Source organism: Chlorocebus sabaeus, chromosome 15 (genome assembly GCF_047675955.1).
Source record: "Chlorocebus sabaeus isolate Y175 chromosome 15, mChlSab1.0.hap1, whole genome shotgun sequence".
In the NCBI taxonomy this organism is placed as follows: Eukaryota; Metazoa; Chordata; class Mammalia; order Primates; family Cercopithecidae; genus Chlorocebus; species Chlorocebus sabaeus.
The window spans coordinates 41,511,841-41,538,105 of record NC_132918.1 but is presented as its reverse complement, the minus strand read 5'-3'; the positions used below and the strand labels follow the sequence as shown (position 1 = coordinate 41,538,105).

Here is a 26,265-nt window from a genome sequence, read left to right as displayed (position 1 = left end):
AGCATGTGAAAGACAAATGATGATTTGTGAGCTGAAGGTGTCCCTGCAAGCAAACCTCAAACCTCCTTTTCTTCCAGGTCGTTGGCCTGCAGCTTGCCTGTGGAATAAACCAACAGAGGAGATGAGAACGTAAACAGCAGCTGAAAGCATCTGCAGCTCTGTCCCGCCTTGGCTGAGGGAACATTCTGCCAGCCAGCTCCTGCCCTCACCAGAATGCACTTCAAAAGGGAAACAAATGACAATCAGCTCTTCAGAGGCTGCTCTGCTTGATTTAAGTGTGTGTGGCCAGGGACTCTGCAAAAATGGAAGATTGGATGGTTTTAATTATAAAGGGTGGGGTGAGTAGAAAAAAAAATGAAAAAAAAAAAAAAGACAGTATTGTGAAATCCCAGTATTAAAATAGTTATTCTGGATGCAGAGAAATTGCTTTCTCTGCCAAAACCCTGAGGGACTTCAGAGAGAGAATGCTGAATTATTTATCTTCTTTACTGGGCGGGGTGGGGTGGCGGGGGAGAGACAAAACAAAATTACTGATGTATATCTTTTTTTAATTCAGTGCCAAGGGATTCTAGAAATGCACTGTCACACTTCCCGGAGACTCTCTTTTTGAAACAACTCATCACTAATGCTCACTTGCCACATTGTCCCTATAAAAGAACAATCGAAACTGCAATACTTTTAGGAAGGCATTTATTAAGTCTGTCATTATTATCTATGGTCTATTTGTTGCTCTTTTTACTCAGAGTGCATAAAACAAATTTGTATTATTCCACAATTGGTTTCTGTTGTCCCTTCAAATCACATTAAAGAAAACATTATAATTTAGATGCTCTTCTGTCTTCACTTAAAAAAAAGAAGGCTGAGGCCTGGTGCAGTGGCTCACACCTGTAATCCCAGCACTTTAGGAGGCCAAGGTGGGCGGATCACTTGAAGCCAGGAGTTCGAGACCAGCCTGGCCAACATGGCAAAACCCCGTCTCTACTAAAATACAAAAAATTAGCCAGGCGTGGTGATGCGCACCTGTCATCGCAGCTACTCAGGAGGCTGAGGCAGGAGAATCACTTGAACCTGGGAGGTGAAGGTTGCAGTGAGCCAAGATTGCGCCACTGCACTCCAGCCTGGGTGATGAAGTGAGGCTGTGTCTCAAAAAGAAGAAAAAGAAAAAAAAAGACTTGAATTGATACTACTATTCAACAACAAGGGCACACTGGGACATTTTGGAAAATGGATTATTTCTGGGACGTGTAGGCAAATAAAACACTTGACACAAGCTAGAATGGAAGCTCTGTGAGGGAAGGGGCTGGGTCTGTTGTTAACAATTGCACATTTAATGCCTAGAGCATTTGTAAAACAAATATATGAATGAACTTAAATAGCCAAGCTTATACGGAGGGATTTATAGATTCACAAAATGTTAGACTACATGACCTCTGCTAACCCAGTCAAGTCTGAAACTTAATGCTATGAAATGTTTTTCTAAAATTTAAATAGTCCTCTGTTCTGAAGCAAAGGCTATGAAATAGCCCTACATTTATGCTTCATGATCTGCTCCAAAGTGACACTTGCCTAGCTCGCTAAAAAGCTACTCTTTGCATGAAAAAAAAAAAAAAAACCCCGGCCTCAGAACCTTCCTAAGGCCAGCGCTGCTCACAGCCAGGTGTGTCCCCCTCCAGGAGCCCTCTGTCAGGATGGCTGTGCGAGGTCAGCCAGCTGGCCCGCCTGGCCTGGTGGCTGTCAAGCCCGGCAAAAATCCCACAGACCTGCCAAAAGAATTCCGAGGCCTCCCTCTTTCCTCATCCCTGTTGCCCCGGTGACCGGAGACCAGGCTTAGTCAGCATTTTTGTTTGACAAACTGCATTCTCCTGTCCCTCAACCACCCCCACTCCAAAAAAAAAGGTTGAGGGTAAAAGCAGGGCTGAATTTGCTTGGGAATAATGATTTCTCTACAAGGCAGCCCCATTGAAGGGACAAGGGGGAGCTAAGGCTTTGCCACTTACTCATCTTCCAGGTTCTGGTCCTCGAGCTTAAAATCTTCCAGACAGACGGCCCCACACCATTACATTTAAATGAATAATACACATGAAAAGAAATACTCCTTCAGGTAAAGCCATATGCCTGTTTTCATGTCAAGGAATTGTTCTTTTAGATAAACAGGCACTGACAAGCCTGTTTCTCAGTGTCTTACCTGTGACTACAATTTCCCATTTCATTTGGTAAAGTTGCAATCATGCCTTTTAGGATACTGAGCAAATATTGCATTTAATTTTTCAGTTGTAACAACAGAATATTCTGTAGTCATTGTGGGTGTGTGTGGCTCATGACTTTTAAAAATTTATGTATGGCCTGTTGTAGAAAGGATTCTAGGCGCTTGGAATGGGTACATACAAAGTCACAGCACAACTTCATGGCTGACACAGAATAAACAAATCATTTCTCAATATATTAAGAAGAGGCAACAAAACGGTATTAAAGTATGCTACCACTTTTGTCTTTTAAAAAACAAAGTAGACACATTGATACACATGATACATACAAAAACACTAGAAAGAAATCATCAACATATTGACAGTTGCTCTTTCTAGGTAAGAGTATAGGTGATTATAATTTCCTTTTTTGTTGCTTAGCATTTTATACATTGTGTACCATAAACATATGTTTTGTCTTTTCGTGTGTAGCAATTAATTTTCTTTTATTATTCTTTTTGTTTACATACAGTAAAATTCACTCTTTGTGGTATACACGTCTGAGTTTTGACAAATGCATAGAGCTGTGAAATAGCCACCACAACCAAGATACGGAACTGTGCCATCTGCCCCACAATTCCTCAGTGCTGCCCCTTTGGAGTCTCCTCTTTCTCTATTGCCAACCCTGGCAAGTGCTAATCTCTTCTCTGTCCCTATAGTTTTGCTTTTCCAGAATGTCACATAAATGGAAAAATACAGGATGTAGTTTTGGGGGGAAGTCTGGCTTCTTGCACTTGGCAAAAATACTTTTTTAAAATCTTAATCACAAAAGTAACTCAGTAATTTATATATATATATATATTTTTTTTTTTTTGAGACAGAGTCTCACTGTGTTGCTCAGGCTGGAGTGCAGTGGCTCGATCTCAGCTCACTGCAACCTCCACCTCCCAGGTTCAAGCAATTCTCCTGCCTCAGCCTCCTGAGTAGCTGAGACTACCAACACCTGCCATTACGTCTGGCTAATTTTTGTATTTTTAGTAGAGACAGGGTTTCACCATGTTGGCCAGGCTGGTCTCGAACTCCTGACCTCAAGTGATCCCCCCGCCTTGGCTTCCCAAAGTGCTGGGATTACACGCATCAGCCACCACACTTAGTCAGGAATTAAAATTTTTTTCTACTTAAAAAAAAAACTCAACAAACAAAATTTTAATTTGCTTTAAAAAATGAAGAGAAAGCAAACCTTCAATAAGAATTGCTTTTTTTTCTAGAGTTGCCATTTTTTTGGTGAACCTGAAGGAGCCTCACAGCCTTTGGGAAATTCAATAAAAATAAATGAAAACTCTTAACACGGACAAAAGACTTCCTTTCACAAAAATGCACTCTTTATGTCTTCCACGGTAGATGCCTGTTGACAGCGGGAAGAGGTCTACTTTCTTGATACGGCTGTGTACTGCAGGCCTGGTGGGATCCCCTCATGTTCCCTGGTACCCCTCTACTTGGAGTGTCTGCCATATTTCAAGACAATTCATCAATTATCAGATACAAGTAGCTCAGCTCTGTTGCTACAGCAGCCAATGTTAAATTGGAGGGACTGCATTTAAGAAAATTCTACTTCAGAAGATTCCTTATCAGCAGAGATAGCAAACCTTACTGGCTCTTTTGATCCTAATTCTGTAGATGGTAACAGTTTGTTGACCTGAGGGGTCACTGGAAAGAGAAAGGAGTATCTGATGCTCACTTTCACAGAACTCTGCTCAGGTGCATCTGGTCTCAATTCCAGTAATGAAAGTCAAAGATGGTAGCCACTGGGCCCCTCCGAAGCAGGGAATGGTTTTAATTTACCCTTCTGGCCATGAATTTGGATTAGAGTTAATTATTTTTCCTTCTCTGCTAAAATACAAGTTATCTGAAGGCAGTCACGTCCATTTACCTGTCTATTATTTTCTACTAAATAAATATTGATTGAATGAATGAAGAGATAAAGGAATGAAGGAAGGAAAAAATACGAGCTTCCGTACTGAAATAATGAAGGCTCGCTTTATAGTTGTAATCAAAGTTTCCTCAGATCCATTTTGTTAATATCCTAGCATGATTTCAATGCCAATGAGTTAATAGGTGAACCTTTGGCATTGCGGTATACATCAAATCATGCAACGAGGACCAAAGAGTTGTTTTTTTCATGGCACAACATCATCAAACTATATGCCTAGTGGGAATAGGAAGAAAACTGAAACAATATTTATATAGCATATTCTCCATAGGGACCTTTCAGATTCGTCGTATCATTCAAGAATGATAAACTATAGACAGCAGTGATAATGTAGTAATAATTAGGGAATAAATTCATCTACTTATTAAATTTTGCCAGCCTCCCTTTCTACTGTAGAAAGAGAGCATAGCCTGGGGCCTTGCTCCCAGAGAGGCTCGGTTGGTAGAAGGGCAGGTAGGTCTAGGCCTACCTGCAGGGCATGGGTCCCAAGAAGACAGGCTGTGCAATTAAGGCCGCCTACAAGCAAGAGGAGAGCCAGTGTAATTACAAACTGTCCACTGAGCAAGGGATATTCAGGCAGTTGTTGACTACCCAGGACATAGGGGTAGGACAGACAGAACAAACAGAAGCCTACAGATAATCTTTAAATTTCACCAGGACCACCATTTCCCCCATCTCTCCAAATTCCTACCATATGCTGGAAGGCAACTAAACAAGTGAGCCAAAGAGCACTTTTAATTCCAGTCCATTTCCCGCTGCTGCCATGGCTTAGGTTCAAAAAGTGAAGCAGAGAATCACCAAAAGAGTTCAAGAAATCCACCAAGATGAAACACACAGTCCACACCTGAATATTGAATAATCAGGCATCCTGATAAACGCCCCAGAAAACTATTATAGAACACTCCAATGCCATTAATTATATGGTCTTAAATCCTATCTTTGACATTCAGGAGCATGCTGCTTCTGCATGTGGAAGAAATCTGTCATGATTAAAAAGTCTATTTAGACCTTTTCCTGTACTCCATAACAAAAATAAAAAGGCATCAGAACACCAGAACCATCCACTCCACCATTCCATCTCCTCCTAACTACAAACACACACACACACACACAGAGTCAAGGCTGAACTACGTGAGCCTCTGTGAGCAAATCTGGACAACCTTTTCTCCTGCTTCATACACACTGCAATTGCTCACTAAGATGCAGCACAACGCCCCGCGTTCCACAGCCTCCAAGGATCAGCATTTAAGGAACTTGGTTGGCATTTCTGTAATATGAACCATCAGTACTACATCCTGGTTCAAAGGCACTTACAGCTAGAATAAAGGAAACAATTTGGGGCACTTTTCCCACTCCTTTTCAGAAATACTTTCGTGGGAAAGAAGGTGGGGAAGCAAGAGAAAGAGAAACACAACCGCAAAAACAGAGAAGCAAGTCATTCTTTGTAGAATGGTCACATCTTTGTGTAAAATGCTGTTGGAATACTGTTTACCTTACATTATAAAATAGAAAAATTATTCCAAATAAAATTATTATTCAAAGACAGAAAACCATTAATAACACAATTATTTCCCATCAAGAAATATAACACTATATATCTAAAATCAGTATAAACAACCGTTAGCCTGAAATAACTGTGAAAGTTCAAACATAAATCTTCAGGGTAAAAAAGACAACTGTAGTTACCTAATTATTAAGTTGTATGCCTCAAATTTGGAGGAAAGTTCAGCTGAGCAACAAAGCACAATTTATATTCATTTTCCTCATTTTCAAAGACTATATCTGAGAAATGATTTTAATTTACCATGCATTTTAAACCTCACACAATATAGATTTCTTATATCCCGGAATTTATTTGATGAGAAATACATTATTCATTTATGGAAGTCAATGTGTATTTCTGAAAGCATCAAATGTAGCTTTATAAAAACAGCGTTTACTCTAACATGCTCAGTCCTTTGCTCTGCTCCAAGAAAGTTCTCTGGAACGTTAAAACTACTTATTTCTCTGATTTCTCTAAAGTAGCAAAAGGAAGTTATTCACGTATCTTGCTTCATGTGAGTCACAAAACAAAGTCTGCAAAGTTAAAACAATAAACTGAAGTGCTTCTTCCCAAAATGTAGCCAGAAAAAAAGTATGAGACCTGCAAACATGGGTTATATTAGTTTAGCAACACAGAAGAAAGAATTCTGCTCTTCCATAGACCAAGCCACTGAAACAGGGAGAGAACTGTGGGTTCTTTTAGGGATTCTCTTGTAATCGTTTTTGAAGTACAGCACTGAGCCTGACCCACAGAGGGCACATGGTAACATACTCCTGAGTGAGGGAATAAAAAGTGAATGAATGGAGTATGGCACAAAAGTGCCTGATTGATGCCCAGGCATCAATCAGAGCACTCTGTTGGAGTCCATATACAAACCACTTTCCCTTCTCATTCTCCCTTCAGCTTCCCTCTTTTTCATGCTCTGTGGTGGACCAAGATTCTTTGTCATTTCTTTCGAGGAACATCCACTCCACTATCTGCTTGAATCTAGGGTAGTTCTCTGTGACTTACTTTGACCAAAAGAGTATGGCAAAAGCGACTCCATGACCGTTTCCAGAGCCAGTCCCCACGAAATTGGCAACTTCTACTTCCTGTCTCTTAGAATGCTTTTTCTTGAAAACCCAAGCTGCTGTGTAATAAGTACCACTACTCTGAGATCACCACACCATAGATCCCAGGCTTTTGTTCCAGCTAAGCCCAGTCTTCCAGCAATCCTCGCCATCATGCCACCCACTTAGGTAAAGCCATCGTGAACTAGGCAGACCAACCCACCTACCAGTTGAATACCACTAAATGACCTCAGTCAATGCCATGTAGAGCAGAAGAATAGCCCCAGGTGAGCCCCTTTTAAATTCTGACCCACAAAATTGTGTGATATAACCAAATGGCTATTTAAGCAACTACATTTTGGAATAATTTGTTACACAACAACAGACTCTTATCTCTCTACTTTCTCCTTTCTCTCCTCCTAAAGACTAGCAGTAGAAGTCAAAGGCAGCCATGATAATACAGCTCATCCTTGTACTCTTAAACTTGGTTCTGAAAATGCAGGCAGAACACTGAGAGAAGAAACTAGATTCTAATCAAGAGGCTTGGAGTAGGGCTTGGAGCCCTATTCTCTCTTTTTCTCTAGAAGCATTACCCTGAAGGTAAGCAGCTACCTATCCATCAGCTTTGGCACCAAGGCCAGGGAGCCTCCACCAGACACCATGGAAGGCCATACCTGCCTCATGAGCTCCTCTTGGCGCATTCGAATCCTTTCTCTCTCCATCTGGATTCTCTGAAGGCGCAGTTTCTGCTGCTGCTGCTGCTGAGTGGTCAGCGCATTGGGCATACTCATGAGCCCTGCGGGTGGGTTCTGAGTGGGGTGGTTCTGCTGGCTCAGGGTACTGGGGGCCATCTGCTGCTGGTGTTGGTGATTCATCACTGCAGGAGGGAAGAACATACAGATTAATGACCAGGGCCCACAATACCTTATCAAAAATAGACCATCAGAATGTTTTGTGCTTTGGAGTATAAATTCCTGAGATTCCTTCCAAAGTACTTTCCTGTTAACCATTACTGTTTAAGTAATTATTACCTTAATTCAATTCATGGAGGCTCGAATACTGGCCCCAATCCTGACTCATCTAGTCTCGGCTTTTGTTTGTGTTAAAATCTCATTTCACACTTCCCTGTCTAGAGTACACTTTAAGCCTTACATAGAACATAGTGGTCTAAAGCAAATTCCACAAAGGTTATCACAACTTAAGAGAAAATTTCACCAGATCATCTGTGTGTGTGTGCGCGCGCATGTGTATACTTTTTCAGTACATCTGTGTGTTTATGGCAGAGGTAAGGAGGGCATGTGATCTTTGGTACACGAACCAGTGAACTGATAAGCAACATGTACCACAAAGCACCTAGATCAGGAGTCGACATATAAAGAGGACTTCATTAATCCTTTGTTTGAAAAGCATGCCGCAAGGAAGCCTGAGCTATGAGCTAAATTCAGGAACAAATATCTGATTGAGAAAAAAATGTTTGTCTCTTCAAAGGGAGAAATTAGTGAGAAAAAAAATTACGCAGAAATGCTAAAGATGTTGTGCCTGGATAAAGACATGAGAAATATTTTAAATTTTTTGAAAATTCTTTATTTATCTGCATTTAACAACCATACAGCATATAGAACTTCACTTTACGGCCAGGAGCAGTGGCTCATGCCTGTAATCCCAGCACTTTGGGAGGCCAAGGCGGGCGGATCACAAGGTCAGGAGATGGAGACCATCCTGGCCAACATGGTGAAACACCGCCTTTACTAAAATACAAAAAAATTAGCTGGATGTGATGATGCATGCCTGTAGTCCCAGCTACTCAGGAGACAAAGGTAGGGGAATCACTTGAACCCAGGAGGCGGAGGTTGCAGTGAGCTGAGATCGCGCCACTGCACTCCAGCCTGGCGACAAAGCGAGACTCTGTCTTTAAAAAAAAAAAAAAAAAAAAGGACTTCACTTTACAAAAATAATTTTAAAATCCTTAAATAAATTTTATAATTGGTATTTCTACAAAAATGCATTTTTAAAAGTGCTAGTTTTTCTCAAAATTGTTTACCAGTCAAATTTGCTTAACTTCTGCTGGGTGATGTCATGTAATGAAGAAAACCATGCTTTTCAGTCTATTTCCTCCTAGGTCAACATCAAAGACAAGAAGGTATAATTTTATATACTCATTTCATTTCTGAGAAAAAAATACTCAAGTTTTGCTATATTTAGTATCACTAACTTTAAAACACTTAATAATATATATTTTTATAATATTTCATATATATGTGTATGTTTTAAACATAGAGATGAGATCTCACTATGTTGCCTAGGCTGGTCTTGAACTCCTGGGCTCAAGCAATCCTCTCACCTTGGCCTCCCAAAGTGCTGGGATTGCAGGTGGAAGCCACCACATCCGGTGGCTTAAGTTAAATATTTTTAGTCTTCAGTTTGCTATGGATATTATGTAGAAATATGATTTACAAGTAAATTTCCTTAAATGAATTTAAGTAGCCCAAACCTCGATATATTAAATGTATGTATTAAATGTATAATATATTTGTATATTTGAACAACATATATATATATATTTGAAAGACAATACCAACACTGAGGCTTTTCTAGAGAAGAATAGATTTCTTTGAGGAAGAATTCAATGGCAGAAATTTCTCCAGGATGGAGGTGAAGATGGGATAAAAATGTTCTTTTTTTATTCATACACTCACTGAAATTGTTATTGCAATTCCTGCTGTGTGTCGTGCACTGGGCTTAAACTTGGAAAAGTAGCTCCTGCCTTCATGAGAACTAACGGGCTGGTGGAAGGGAGGTATGAAGAAATGAGATGGATTTTTATGTGTGGCTTATGGAATGTGAAACTGTTAGGCTACATAAGGAACCCAGGAGATTATCTAGTCCATCCTCTTATTTTATGGAATAGGGACTATAACCCAGAAAGGTTAAGGGATGTGCCCTGGTTAGTGGCAAGTAGAGCCAAGACCAAAATCGAGATCCTCTTGTACCCCATCCAACTGTCCTTAGCCACCTTCTGTCGCATCTGAGACTGAAGAAAAGTAACAATTGCTGAAGCCTCAGAGCAACCCTGTACAGACAATCTGCTTTCAATTGTTTGCAAGAAAGTACCACACACATAGCAGGCCATCAAAATAGGGACCCAAATGTTGCTTGCGTTACTAAGAGGGAGGGTTCGAGGACAGCGTGGATAGATTTACAACTCTGGGCCCAGTAACATGCTAGTAAAAGGGAAGATATCAGCGTATATTGCCTAGACAGTTAGGTTTCCCTCTTAGAATTAAGCCCGCCACCAAGGATTCTCACCTCCTGGCCCAATCCCAGGTACACAGGGAAAGCTCAGGAAACGATCTGATGAATGAATAAAACCAGGTGGGCATTTCTTACCCTCTTAGATTAAGAACAAGAGAAAAAACAGTCATGACTGATGCTGAAAAACCTGAAATGAGTATTTCACTTCTAGAGCTTGTTATAGTATAATTACAACTTCTACTTGAAGGCCTGGGGTGGGAGGTAAAGGATTGTGCACAGATGGTGTCACAGGGGAAAAGTTATCTTAAGTACAGATTCAAGTAAGACAAAATCCAGACATCCAGAAGGGTTTAATTCTTGAAACCTATGTCATCCAGGGAAGAGAGGCGCAGATGGAAGAATGATAATTATTTCAAGGAACAGCCATTTCTGAACCTTCTCTAAAAGTATGTTCTTACTAGCAGTTATATTTAATATGGTAGTATCTGATACACCTACTAAAGACAAAAAAGATGTCCAATAGTTCTGGTATCAGAAACCCCCAGGTGAGGAAAAAAAGGCTGCAAAGGCACAGGTTGTTAACCCTATGTTGTTGTTGTTGTTGTTGTTGTTGTTTTGAGACAGAGTGTCACTCTATCACCCAGGCTGGAGTGCAGTGGTGCTATCTTGGCTCACTGCAACCTCTGCCTCCCAGGTTCAAGAGATTCTCCTGTCTCAGCCTCCCGAGTCGCTGAGATTACAGTCGTGTGCCACCCTGCCCCACTAATTTTTGTATTTTTAGTAGAGACAGGATTTTGCTATGTTGGCAGGGTGGTCTCCAACTCCTGGCCTCAAGTGATCCACCTGCCTCAGCCTCCCAAAGTGCTGGGATTACAGGCATGAGCCACCGCGCCCAGCCCTATGTTAATTTTTATGACTTTTAGATACTTTGAAAAATTTTAAAATTGACTCAGGCCTCGTAACTTACTGACATAACAAATTCTAGTAGGACTATCATCAGTCACTTAGGTAGACTGCCCTTGTCGGTATACAAAATGCTGCATTGGGCGTACTCACAAGCAATGTACTACTGTGTTACTCAAAGCCACATAGCAACCAGATATCGCTCAGTAGATTTTATCAATATCTGAGTCCTAATCTGGGGGAGTTTCAGACTTGGAGAAGAGCTCTTCCCAAGCCATACCTATGGGAGTCTTCAAAACACTTGCCCCTACATGAGATATTCGCAGAAAGTAATGGTGGAGACATTGATTTCTTCCACTTAATTTAGATTTGATCTTTCAGACTAAACATCTCTCATTATTAACTGTAGAGTCTGGAAAAGAGTGGAACTTAGATGATAGCTTTGTTTTCAAAGTAAAGCACATACCAACAGAGCAGTTTGTACAAGGATATTCAAAACAGTATTGTTTATAATTGCAAAAGATAAAAAATTATCTTAATGTCCATCAGTGGGAGATATGGTCCATCCATTTAGAGAAACTCTGTATGACGATTGCAATGTTTCTTAGAGATCGTCCAGAAGGGGAAAAGCCCAAAGGACACAACTGTATGTATAAGCATGTTACTATCTGCGGTTAGAAAAGGTGGGGCATATTATGCATGTGTAGCAAATCTCCACAGAAGGATACACCTGAGACTGGCAATAGCGAGCACCTCTGCAGAAGAAACCGGGTATCAGGGATGGGAGATCTTTCTTCTCTTTTTCTGTACTATTTTAAGTTTTCCTACAAGAATTTATCTTTTAATGTAAAACATAAGTGAAAATAAAAATTAAAAAGCATAAAACAAAAACATGGCCATGTAAGCATCAAACTCAATATTTTCTTGGTAGAATGAAAGAAAGAAGCCCCAAATTATCTGAAAAACAACAAATACAGCTTAGACTATAATCAAGACTGTCAAAGCTGAGACTCTGCTTGGTGCAACCTCTCCTTATGGAGATGAAGAAACCAAAACTCAGAGAAAGTGAATTTTATCAAGGTCATAAAACTGGTCAGTATCCTAGAAGCCAGGTGACTTGACTCAACCGAGGAACCCATGATTCAACTTGCCTCTCTGCTCCCTCTAGTTGTTTAATTTCAAACCATACTGAACCATCATTGACATTGGAGCTAATGAGCTTCACTGGTGGTTGAGATTCTTTAAAACCACTGCTTTTGACATTGAGGGCAGAGGAGGCCTGAGGCAGAGAAAAAGAGAAACAGAGTCCTCAGCAGAGCATGGGAAGACAAAACATCTAAATTTGTGATGAACAAAATACTCCTTGGCATAATATTCCAGAACATTTTAGGGAGAGAACAATAGTTCCATTAAAAAAAAAAAAAAAAAAAAAAGAACTAGGTGAGGTCACTTACGCCTGTAATCCCAGCACTTTGGGAGGCCGAGGTGGATGGATCTCCTGAGGTCAGGAGTTCGAGACCAGCCTGGCCAACACAGTAAAACTCCGTCTCTACTAAAAATACAAAAAATTAGCTGGGTGTGTTGGTGGGTGCCTGTAATCCCAGCTACTTGGGAGGCTGAGGCAGCAGAATGGCTTGAACCTGGGAGGTGAAGGTTGCAGTCACCTGAGATCGCGCCATTGCACTCCAGCCTGGGCAATAAGAGCGAAACTCCAACTTAAAAAAAAAGAAAAGAAAAGTCAGAGTATTCCAAATGCAGTATTTGAGGCCAAGCCGGATTAGGGCAGACTGCCACAAACTGCCTCAAAAAGGCTAAAGACCTCATCAGCTCCAGACTGTTGCCAGTCCCCACAGAAAGGAGTAACCCAAACAGAAGATTTCTCCATCGAAGCAGGAATGCATCAAAGCTAAAGCAGGGACATCTTTTCTGTTTTTCCTTCCAAGAGAGTCAGAATTTAAATTTAGATTCCCATTTGTCTTTTTCTTTTTCATTGTTTTCATCTCCTTTTCCTTTTTTCTTTTCTTTTTTTTTTTTTCTTTTTGGAATAATTGGCTTTCTCTTCTGTGTTAGGAAATTGATAAAACCATGCTCTGCAGATTTGTGACCAGAAACACTTAATTGGTATTATTCATTATAAAGGAAAACATAACCAAAAACAAAAACAACAAAACAAAACAAAACAAAAACCACCTGTGCCAAGGCATCTGAGATACAATTCAATGACTGTGTCCTTGGTGAAGCAAACGGTCAACACGGGAATGGGGAGGTGGTGGGGGTTATTCATGTTGGACATGACCCTCTGGTGAGTGCTGCCTGCGACAAGGATACACTTGGTCATTTCTACAAAGCTCTAAGTGTGTGTTCAAGGCGAGGAAGTTCCCTGGACTCAATTCTAAGCCAGCACAAGATTTGCTGTATAAGAAGCAAACATGGAAAAGGTAAAGGTTTCAATCCTGAACTTTTGCCTTTTGGAACACCAGGAAACAGAGAGCCACAGCTCATAGAGAAAGTGCTTTTGGCAGCTTCCCTAAGCCAGGAGCTGCAGACGATGAGGGAGGCCAGTGAATCAGAGGCTGCCCAGAGCACCTCCTGGAATGTTTCACAAATGTCTTTTTGGCCTCAGTGGGTTTCAGTGGCTTGCTCTTCTATGTCCTGGGCTTGCTTCCCTCATTTTTAAAATAGGGTTTAGTTACACACATACACATATACAACGCCAAGTGAAGAAAACAAAACCATAAGGGTAAGCTCAAGTACGAAAACCATAGCAGACAGGCCTGTAAGGGGCTGGCTCTGAGTGGATTATGGAAAGAACAGCTGGCGCCCAGTGGCTAGAAGTCACACCTAAGCCCTAAGAAGACGCAGCAATTACTTGACTCCCTTCAAATCCTTCTCCCCAGTTCACATGTGAGTCTTGGAAAGTGAAGATGAATATCTTAGGCTAGTATGTGTTTCTTGTTGCATCTCCCTCCTCTCTCCTTTTGACAACAAACTTTTCAGTGGAGGTATCTCTACTCTTGGCACTTTGAGGTGAATTTAGCTGGGCGTGGTGGCGCATGCCTTTAATCCCAGCTACTCGGGAGTCTGTGGCAGGAGAATCGCTTGAACCCGGGAGGCAGGAGGTTGTGGTGAGCTGAGACCATGCCATTGCTCTCCAGCCTGGGCAGCAAGAGTGAAACTCCATCTCGAAAGGAAAAAAAAAAAGAGTAGAACAGGTAGAGGCTGACGTTGTTTTTAAAACCTGAATGCAGTCTCTTCAAAATAGGTAAATATGCAGCATTCAAAGACACACACTGGATAATGCACTTGGTATGGCATCTGGGAAACTTCCTCCTTGGAACAAGGGTTTAATTCAGTTTGATATTTGGGCAAGTTCATATAAACTTCATCAGAAACACTTTCCAGGAACCTAAACCCAACATGAGAGGGGAGCATAAGAGCTTCCAAAAGTTAGAATGCAAAGCTTTACAATCACCTCATTCTCTGTCTTCTCTGTCACAGAGGATGAGCAATTATCCTGGGTTGCCTGGGACTGAGGGGTTTCCCAGGACACAGGTCACAGTGCTAAATCTGGGGAAGTCCCAGGCAAATGAGATGGTTTGTCATTCTAGGCCTGTGGCCGCCCATGGACCTAGGGCTAACTCAGGGCAGCAGAACTCAAATTTCCTATTTCCACCCTAATGCCTTCCCTTAAAAAGAGAACCAGGTGCCACTACAAAATGACCATTCATTATTCAGAACTGTCAGGCTATCCAGATTAGCTGTCAGTGCATCCTCCCTAGATTATAACTAGGTGGTTGTCCTTTCGTATCCATATTACATGATAATTGGAATGGGAATATTACATATTCATTTTCTCTGTAATTTTCAAAGGAAATCAAGCACTACTTATGACATTTATGTCATATATATGATATATGACTGCATTATATCACCCATAAACATGCATTTGGTTAAGTGTGAAAGTCAGAAAAACCTTTCCTGTTGGACTCCTGGTTGAGCCATACACCTGAAAATGAAGCTCTTTTAAGAAACATTGAACTATTCTCTTCCTGTGATTTGAACTAACTCTCATATTCCTGGACTTGTGCTCTTTATAAAGAAGACCTGGGAAGGAGCCAAGTCTCCTCCTACCCCTCGGGACCAATCACAATGATACGGATCTTCCTTTCTTACAAAAATGGAACAAAAATAATTTTAGTGCATTTCAAATCTGATTAAGGCACAGAGTAGGCACTAAATACATTCTTCCTAAAGTAAGGTTAAGGGGGGTTAGAAATTGGTAACAAAATATCAGTTCCATTTATAGGAAAATGATCATCATAGGCTTTTTAAATTTCAAGTAGAAACATAATCAAGATGACAACTCAGAAAAAAAATGGAAATGCCCCACCCGTAACTCTTCTTCTCTTGAGGATGCATTTGAACCCTTACCCCTAGAGTTTCATATGGGAATATTTAAAGAGTACCACATTCTAGTTGTTGCTTCCTCTTACTTCCAAAGCATAGTTCCCTGCTTAGCCCCATTTCACTTTGAGTTTCACTCACGATTGACAAACCTATCACTTTCCCCACAGCACTCATTACAGGTGAGGACCATGTATTTTCCCGACTTTGTGCTATCACCATAGAAATTCAGGATAGAAGGGTCTCAGTCCATTTAGACCAATGGTTCTCAAACTTTTCTTTAGTAGTAGAATCCTTCTCCAGAGCCAAGTATATGGCTCGAAGCAGAGGCTATCCTTATGTCCCAGGGTTCTTTCATCAGCTGAGGAAATGAGCACTTAAACATTGGCACCTTTGACTGTCTTCTCTAAATTCTCTTGGTCGCGCTTTCACTCTGCTTTCCCTTCAGGCACTTCTCAAGTGTCATGCTGAAACTTTAAACAAATGTTTAAAACACATTGAACAGGGCCCAGCTTTTGGAAACTGAACACTAACTAAGGTTAGCTTCTGCTCACATCCCCCTGAGATTTTAGCATGGAACTCTGGGACAGATTTTAAAACCAATGATTTAGATTAATTCACTTTTTTTAGAGATGAGGAATATTGGAAGATTAAATGCCTCAGCACAGATCTCAGGAACAGGCTGTGACAAACCTAGGAAGCCCAGAACGCCTGCTAGAATGCTACCGCTGGCATCAGCTACACGGATCACCAATCACTGCCCAATCTTTTTTCACAGTCATCAAAATATACGTGATAAGTTAAATTTGGTGAAAAGTCCAAGTAGTGTTTCCTTTTCCCTATTTCATAAAAACGTCTAAAGCAGACAATTTAAATTAACTAATTTACTTTAAAATGATGGGATCAATGTGAATCGCATGTTTTGATGACACCATTTGTGTGATCTCACTTTATAGAAATGGTAGAGCACTTTGTTTTTTAATCCTCCAGAAACAAAAAACAAAAAAGACAATAAACTTTGAAAACTCACATTTCATAATTTAGAAAGACTTATATATATGGAAAGGAGAGGTACTGCCATCAGCAAATGCTAGACCTTCTGGCCATAGCGGCTTTGGGGGGATAATGATATGCAACTCAAAGAAGCAAGCCAAAACATACAGGTGTAAATCGTTTCTGAGGCATGTGCAGACCCAGCCACACCAAGCTTTAAAAAACATTTCAGCATCAAGAGTGTCTTGGTGCAGCTGCGGGTCTTTTCCTCTGTTTATGGGCCGTCCATGGCTTAACTCATGTGAACTGGCCAACGTCAGGTGTCACGCAGCCCTGTCTGATGGAAAACATATGTCTACAGAGGTAGGAAGAAAAACCCAGCCACAGTCCAGCCTTGACTCAGTCACGATACAATGAAGGGGAAAAAAAGGGCTGCAGACGCGTCTCTCGCCCTCCTTGTGTCTCTCTCAGCTCCTGCCAACAATGAGCCGCTTGTTTCTCTTATTTCCCAGAAACAGTATTAGCCATCCAACAAGGTCAGCAAAAAAAAAAAAAAAAAAAAAAAAAAAAAGGGCAGCTTTTCACTTCAGGGTGCATTTGGTTCCAAAAATCTGTAAAGTATTAAACTGAGAAGTTGTACTATCCCAACTTCACACTGAGCCCTTTATTCCAATTCTGGGTGAGAATAACTGCAGGAAAATTTCTCAGCCGGCTCAGTTGATAAGGCACAGAGCTCTGGAATATATGTTCATTCAGCTACACTTTCCCAGCTTGACTGTTTCAAGCCTTAAAACCACTTCCAGGTACCCCAAAGCTTGCCAGATGGGCCTTCAGTTCTCCACATGCCCCAAGCCTGTCTAGTTTTAGACTTGTAACCCAAGCTTCATTTACTTCACAGGAAACCCTGAATTTTTAGCACCAGGAAATGATTTTCCTCCTTGCTATCCTGTCTGCCCATCCAAACAGTAATGTAGTCCACAAACCAATGTGCAAGTATCTAGGCAACTCTGCTTTTTCAGGTGTAAAAATCGAAATGCCTGTAACACTGGCTTTTATATTTTCATAATAACTGCATTACCCCAAATGTATATTTTATTGGCATTTAAAGGATTCAGACATTAGTTCTGATCATTATAATATATCCAGGGAAGACTAGCGGAAAAAAAAAAAATCACAGCTTTCTGGCAGGCTGATTTCTTCTGGATCCTTTTGACTGCAAAGAAATCATCTTTCTTCCACCTAAAGCAGCATCAGAATGCGCTACTCTGACTCCATTTGATTGCAGGGATAGATCAAGATTTATCACAAGTGGCCTGTGGCAGGAAGCACCTCTGTGGAGTTAGTGAATGTAGAAAAACAATTGTCTAGCCTGTGGAAAAGAGGAAATTTAGTGCTTCACTTTGCTGCTTCACAAAGTTTTCCTTGTGATTTTGAATATAATTCCATGGTTGGGCAATAGCAGTACAACTAAAACTGTTATATTATCTTCAGACAATAGGTATACTTTTATCCAGCAGGAAATGGAAACTCTGATTCATGCATTTATTTTTCATTAGTCAGTAGAGAGTTTATTGTAGCTTTTTATTGGTTAGCTTTCCTGAATCATTTTAAAACTACTCCAGGTGCAAAGTATGGCAGCCCAAGCTAAGAGAAAACGAATCCACAGCTGTGTTCCATAAGGAACGGAGGAAAAGTTGCCAGTGTGAGTTGCTAGTTTTTAATGTGTGCATGTGTTTTTTAATAGCATGCCCCTTTAGTACACATCTTTATTATGGAGAGCATGTAACAGATACTAAGATTCCCAGAGGCAGTCAAAAGACTTCAACAATTCATAAAAGAGAACATGCAATTAGTAATAAAATATGGCAAATTATCAGCTTCGTAAGGAATCACACAAATGCAAATTAAAGAAATAGCCTTTTTTCAGCAATCAAATTAGCAAAAACGATACTTTGGTTTAGGTGCTTTGCACTGGGCCAGGACCACTCAGGAAAAAAACAAAACAAAACAAGATTTTAACCAGGGGTAACAAGATTAGGAAATCTGGTAGAAGTAAGTGCCAAATTTCGGAAGTTTGTATATACATGCATTTCATTGAGGACTGTATCCATATCTTATAGGATATCTAGTAACCCCAAAAAAGTTAATTACCTTTGAAATGAAAAGTATTAGAATATTAATAGTGGTGGTGTTTGGCTTATAAAACTATAGATGATTTTTTTCTTTCCAATGATCTATGGTTCACCTAGCTATTCATTCCCGTTTCTCGGAAGTAGAGATACAATGATGAACAAGACAGTAAGGTCCCTGCCCTATAGGAGATTATAGTCTAGTGAAAAGACAGGCTATAACAAATGTGTAGAATAATTTTACTGATAAGGGATCTGAACAAACAAATGTGGAGCTATTTTAGGCAGGGAAGTTAAGAAAGGCCTCTGTGAAGCAGTGATGTGTGCTCTAAATCTGAATGAAGTATGGAAATCAGGGTGGGGGACAAGTACAAAGATCCTAAGGTGGAAACTGTGAGCGTGGAGTACTTGTGCAAAATCAGAGCAGCCCATGTGGCTGAGGAGCAGAGGGTGAGGGGCTGGGACCAGGTCCCTTGCGGCCTCTTGCCTGTGGTGAGCACTGTGATTGGCCTCTAAAACAGACTGATAGAAATCTCCTTCCAGCTGACTGCTTGGACTGCATGGGAAACTGCCAGATTATTTCATACTCTATGGTAAAATTTAAAATTCTGAAGAAATCCAGAGACGAAGAAGCTCTGGGGGCACACAGTGAAGTGAGTTAAAAAGCGTGAAGGAGGCCAGGTTGCAGGGGCTCGCGCCTGTAATCCCAGCACTTTGGGAGGCCGAGGTAGGCAGATCACAAGGTCAGGAGTTCCAGTCCAGCCTTGCCAACAGTGAAACCCCATCTCTACTAAAATTACAAAAATTAGCTGGGTGTGTTGGCACGCGCCTGTAGTCCCAGCTACTCGGGAGGCTGAGGCGGGAGAATTGCTTGAACCCGGGTGGCAGAGGTTGCGGTGAGCAGAGATCGCGCCACTGCATTCCAGCCTAAGAGACAAAGTGAGACTCTGCCTCAAAAACAAACAAACAAACCAACCATGAAGGAAAGAGGCCACTCCTTGGGATCAATGCCTGTCAGTTTGTTGTCTCTCAGCCCTGTAAAGTGGTTCAGGATCTTTGGGAAGGAAAGGAATAAGGTTTGGGGCAGGGATGGGGGAACAGACAGAAACCAAAGCAGTTCTGCTTTTAAACACTTACAAAGAGGAGATTCTGATCCCAAGCAAAACAAAATAAAAGCCTGTAGCTCTAAATTTTATTTGAGAAGGTATGTCAAAAGGAGCTTCCTTCTTAAAAATGAAAACAAAACACACAACAAAAAAATTACAACTCTACATTTTCTAAATGTTATCTTTGAATCAAAATGTATATGTAGTATACACTCATTTTGGTCTTCTGTGAACACTGGCTGGTGCTCTGAGATCATGCCACCACCCAGTATTTAAAAAGACTGTAGAAAACCTCCCCCATAAAATTCTTAGTGTTCACTACTGGATTTTTATTTTTATTTTTTATTTTTTTGAGACAGAGTTTCACTCTGTCACCCAGGCTGGAGTGCAATGGCATGGTCTCAGCTCACTGCAACCTCCTCCTCCCCAATTCAAGCAATTCTCCTACCTTAGCCTCCCGAGTAGTTGAGATTACAGGCGCCCACCACTATGCGCAGCTAATTTTTGTATTTTTAATAGAGACGGGGTTTCACCATGTTGGCCAGGCTGATCTCGAACTCCTGACCTCAGATGACCCACCTACCTCGGCCTCCCAAAGTGCTGGGATTACAGGTGTGAGCCACCGTGCCCGGCCACTATTGGAAATTTTTCTTAAGGACATTGTCCCCTAGATCACAGAGTCTAGATGACTTATGGGGAAGTACAGGAGAACTCCCTCTTACATCTCTATATCTAGAAAAACTACATTTCTCTTCAATACCATGAAAGCCTTTATCTCTTGAGTGATCTGACTCCTATAAAAGAGCATATTATCTTCTTTACAACACCCCAGGAATCTCACAGCCAAATCTGTAGGTACCTCTAGCAACCACACAAGGCCCCATGGTATGCATTTTTTCCCTGGCTTTATTTTTTTCTCAGCCACAGTCCTTCTTTACCCCAACTTAATTCAATTATTTATTTTTATCCTTTTGAATTACATGTTTTGGCCGGGCACAGTGGCTCACCCCTGTAATCCCAACACTTTGGGAGGCTGAGGCAGGAGGATCACCTGAGGTCAGGAGTTCAAGATCAGCCTGGCCAACATGGTGAAACCCCGTCTCTACTAAAAATACAAAAATTAGCCAAGCGTGGTGGTGTGTGCCTGTAGTCTCAGCTACTGGGGAGGCTGAAGCATGAGAATCATTTGAACCAGGGTGGTGGATGTTGCAGTGAGCTGAGATCACGCCATTGCATCCAACCTGGGCAACAGACCAAGGTTCCCTCTCAAAAAAAAAAAAAAAAGAATTACATGTTTTATAAGATGCAAGAGTAGGGAACAAATGAATGGAAGCATCATAATTTCATTTTAAAACTACCTGTGTGTCAGTCACAGACTGCCCTCAATGAGAAACTTATAAACCTGTGAATGGGCCCCAAGCAGTACACCTGCCAGTCTAGGTCTCAACCCCAGGACTCAGAATAAAGTGAAGGAGAAATGGGTTTTCTTGTGGTCTTGAGTCACACTGAGACAGTCAACTGCTTGTAACTCTAATTAACATAGCCTACTTTTTGTAAATAAATTTTTTAAAAAACCTACGTGTGTGTATATAGCTGCACAGATATATTATATATCAAATAAATAATGTTCTATGAAGCTTAACTGAGCAGGTTGGAAATTTTACTTGTTAGTCATCCCAAGGGGAAGAGTTTACATGATTTCAGGCCATACCTTATAGAGACCTGGTACACCAAAAAGCCTTTCCACAGATTTCATTAGCTTTACGGAAGATACTCATTAGAGGAACCATCTGGCACAAGCACGCTGTGCTGCCCCCATCCCACCTTCCACGACTCTACCTTCACCAAGTGATCAAAGCTAATGTCACCTATAGTGGGACAAATCGTGTGCCTCCTGATATGATTCAATGAGAAGAACGCAACATCACTTCCATGGTATTCCTGCCAAAAATGTATAACCCAAACCAAAATTATGAAGAAACGCTGGACACATCCAAATTTAAAAACGATTCACAAAATAACTGGCCTGTATATTCCTCAAAAATGTCAAGGTCCAGAACAAAAGGACCGAAGACTTGTTGCAAATTAGAAGAGATTATGGAGACAAGACAACTAAATGCAATGTGAGTTTCTCAATCATATCCTGAGCCAGAAACAAAAATAGTCACAAAGGACATCACCGGGACAACTGAAGCCATTTCGAATGTGGGCTATTAGATAATAGTATTGTATCAATGTTAAATTTCCTGATTTTGATACCTATACTGTGCTTATATAAGAAAATGTCCAGCTGGGCACGGTGGCTCATGCCTGTAATCCCAGCACTTTGGGAGGCCAAGGCAGGCAGATCACCTGAGGTCAGGAGTTCCAGACCAGCCTGGCCAACATGGGGAAACCCCATCTCTACTAAAAATACAAAAATTAACCAGGCGTGGTGGCACATGCCTGTAGTCCCTTGGGAGGCTGAGGCAGGGGAATAGCTTGAACCCAGGAGATGGAGGTTGCAATGAGATGAGATCATGCCACTGCACTCCAGGGCGGGCAACAGAGCAAGACTCCATCTCAAAAAAAAAAAAAAAGAAGAAGAAGAAGAAGAAGAAGAAGAAGAAGAAGAAGAAGAAGAAGAAGAAGAAGAAAGAAAAGAAAAAAGAAAATGTCTTTTGAGAAAATATAAGTATTTCTGGGTAAAGCAGAATGACGTCTCCAACTTTGTCTCAAATGGTTCAGAAAAAAATATATATAGACAGACAGACAGATAGATAGACAGACAGATAGATAGATAGATGCAACTGTGGCTATGTTTATAATCGAACAATTAACAAAGGCAGATCTGGGGAAAAGGTGTATGAGAATTCCTTAGACTAAACTTGAAACTCTTCTGTAAGTTAACAATTCTTTCAAAATAAATACTGACATTTTAAAAAATAAAACCTCTTTACACATACCCCAAACCTCCTGGAGACTGAGGATTCTCAGTCCGGCAGGGACCAGAGAAACTGTGTTACATATGGGCCATTGTTCTGTGGCACTGTTGATCTTTGAGGAAACTCCTATTAAACAATGCTTTGATAACTGATTGGAATTCGGATGGAATAGAATCCCAGCTGTAATCTGTGCTACATAATTCTGATACCTCATACTCATAGTTCCTTCCAGCCTCCCACCTCTATCCCCAACCCCAACTGTTATTTAAATAATTCTAATTTTAAAACATAGAGAGGAAGACAGGACAGAGAGCTACCCCAACAGACTGGTTGGGAAGGTCTTTCAGAAGAAACACCCCTGGATAGCTGCCCCTGAGGACCAGACACCCAGAATAGGAAACTGCAGGTTTTCCTGGGAAAGACCTGGGACACCAAGAGAGTTGACTGTCAAGCTTGAGATCTGTTGTGAAAGGTCTTTACATCCCAAGGTCAGAGCTAAAGACATTGCTCCATTTTGGTCTTCTTGATAGGAGGAAACATGAGCAAGCTAAGGGTGGAGGACGGAGAAGGCACGAATGAATGCAAACATATGAAATAAGGAATGCCTCAGGCCAAAGCCATTTGATTTTAATATATCATAGTTTCGACTCTGAGATTTCCTCAAATCGCGGGAAAAATATAATGTGCACTTAAAACTAGAGGAGACACAGAGGAGAGGAGAAAGCACGAGCAAACAAGACATGCTGAGGATCCCAGAAGAGAAATCTCCTGAGGGGCAGCCCTAGACTGCAGTGTCCCAGGCAGATACGATGTAGGGAAGGTGTCCAGAAACCTTCAGCTTGGAGCCGCCCTGAGCATTTGTTTTGTTAGGATGGGATGATCCAATTCCATTTGGAGAGAAATTATAGTTCCATTCTAATTAATTCAGGCATTGCAGCAGTTGATACAGGAGAAATTAAGAGAATATTTTTCTTGACATTTGAAGTGTGAGCTTTGAAGCAGCTAAATGAAGGTCTTGTGAACCAAGACTAAATCAGCCACATTAATTTTTTTTTAACTTTATTTCTTTCCAGCTCTGCAAATATTTAAGTCTTGGCAAAATTCAAAACTCACAACTCACTCTTCACTGGTGTCTGAGAAATATAATACTGAAAAGGAAAAGGACGAAAATAATATGGAATGAAATGCATGACATGTACTGGGAAGCAAAATAACTTCCAACGAAACTTCCATTTATGGCTTAGTCAAAAACATATGGATATACAAGCTGAAAAACAGAGTTAGTGGGAAAGCTAGGTGGCTGGTTAAAAATACACTTTTTGTGGTAATGTTACGTTATTTTTTGAAAGAAAGTATCACCGCCCAAAAATCCCCTGCTCCAAGATCTTTAGTCAATTTCTCAGTTTGATAAAGCAAACCATGTCAAAATTGTATTTTTAAAGAAATTTTTATACTTTATTCAGAAACATTCCAAAGAAGCTGGAAAAGTGAGGAAATTAAAGGTGGGCACAAAAATATATGTGCAAGAAAATTCATTTATAATGATAAAAAATATAATCAACCTACATGTCTCTCAATAGAAGAATTGGTTAAATAAATTATGGCATTATTGGTTAAATAAATTCACACAAGGACTACTTGCAGCCATTAACATGATGTGATAGTTTATGAACAAAAGAAATATGTCCAAGTCAATTCATAAGTTAAAAAAAATGAAGATAATGAGAATCTAGTTTGTAGCTATCAGAATAGTAAAGGCTCTAAGTTTGACCATAGATATTATTGGCCAGGGTATGGGGAAAGAAACATACTTTATTGGCAGGGGTGTCTATTGGTATACCTTTTTGGAAAGAAATGGAACAACAGTTTTAAACACTTTAAATGTACAAACTCTTTGATCCAGGAATTCCACTTCTGCAAAATTATCCTATACATAAACAGCACATGGCACAAGGATTTATGTCCAAGGATGCACACTGTAGCATTGTTTAATAATAGTGACCAACCAGAAAATAAACTAAATATCCAGCACACAGGACTGGTTAAACAAAGTATGGTACCTCAGTGGAGTGGAACATTACATATTGCTGACAAAGAATGAACAAATCTGTAAGTACTAATTTGGAAGGCTCTCTAAGATATGTTAAGTTGTAAAAAGACATACTGTACATGCCCAAGCATGCATGTGTATGGAGTGCACATCTAGAAGAAGGCTCAGCTGGTAGTAGCGTTTCCCTGGAGAGGAGAAAAGGGCTGGGGGTCATGGTGGGAAGGAGACTTAATTTTTCATAAATACCCTTTGGAATTATTTGGATTTTTTGCCATATTCGTGTGTTACTTTTCTAATTAAAACAACTCATCAAAAAAATTATAGAAAAATATTTGCTGGCCAGGTACAGTTGCTCTCACCTGTAATCCCAGCACTTTGGGAGGCCGAGGTGGGCGGATCACCTGAGGTCAGGAGTCCAAGACCAGCCTCACCAACATGGTGAAATCCTGTCTCTACTAAAAATACAAAAATTAGGATGGCGTGGTGGTGTGTGCCTGTAGTCCCAGCTACTCGGGAGGCTGAGGCAGGAGAATCGCTTGAACCAGTGAGGCAGAGGTTGCTGTGAGCCAAAGTCATGCCACTGCACTCCAGCCTGGGCGACAGAGCAAGACTCTGTCTCAAAAAAAAAAAAAAAAAAAAAATTACTGAAATGGGAAGATGCTCACGGTATATTAAAAATAAGCTACAAAAAAGAATACAGAGGAGTTTCCAACTATTTTTATGTTTGCATTGAAGAAAGTCAAGAAAATATATGAAAACATGCTAGTGTCTTTTTGAATGGTACAGTGGGTTTTTATTTTCTCATTTTTTGCCAATCAACATTTTCTACAGTGACGAACTAGCAATTATATAATATGGAAAAAAATAACATTCTTGAATCTTGCTGCTTCAAAAATGTTTAGGACCTTTATTTTTTCCTGCCTTAAAATACAGACACACACAAACACACACACACACACACACAGAGGGGGAGGGGTGATCTTTTTAGCACTTAAGGAGAAAGACAATCAAGGCTTTTGTTTTCCTGAGGCTTCGCTTAAATGATATTATTTTGCTGACTTCATCCTGGAGAACTATTCAGAGTAAAGCATGGAGGAACAGCTGTTCTTGACCACCAGCAACTGCAAAACACCCAGGGAATAAATTTAGACTTCCAGAAAGGAAGAAGAAATCAATCAGTTGGTACCTGGGTGGGAGAGGTGATGATTACACATAGGCAGGAACAATATTACCAGGGATGCCAAAGAGGAGATCAAAGAGAAGTGTCAAAATATCACTCAGCACTTATCAATTTGGAACAAGTGGCTGAATGACAAACCACCCCGAATCCCACTGCCTGCCTTTCACCCTTAACTGGGTGAAATTCTCCACAGCAAGGAAGCTCCTGAGAGCAAACTTTTGGAAGTCAGCCAGCGAACAGGATGAAAACTGTCAAAATTATTTTTAAAACTCTCAACAGAGGTCTAGAGCTTGGTGAAGAGATTAGACTCCATTAACAATTAATTAATTAATGTGGCGCAAAGAAAGAAAGGACTGGAAAAAAAAACAAGTTTGACCTAGCCTTCACCTTCCTGAAAGGACTCCCTCTTCCCCAGGGTGTGGGGTGCTTCTCTGGAATTCGTCATGGTTTAGGCCTACGAAGGCCTGATTGATTCTCAGGCCCACTTTCTGCAAGCAAAACTGAAGCAGGCTTGTACATTTACCCAGTGAATTAAACAACACATTTCAAGAATCCTAAG

The 26,265-nt window shown here is 40.7% G+C and overlaps 1 protein-coding gene across 1 annotated transcript in view; it reads right to left on the bottom strand.

The window, feature by feature from the left end:
- The window catches only part of WWTR1 (WW domain containing transcription regulator 1), a 142,004-nt gene that overhangs the window by 18,557 nt on the left and 97,182 nt on the right, over positions 1 to 26,265 (bottom strand). Inside the window, exon 4 of the mRNA XM_008008746.3 lies at positions 7,440 to 7,642. Within this exon, the coding sequence (XP_008006937.2) occupies positions 7,440 to 7,642 (203 nt within the window). The remainder of the gene's footprint in view (positions 1 to 7,439; positions 7,643 to 26,265) is intronic.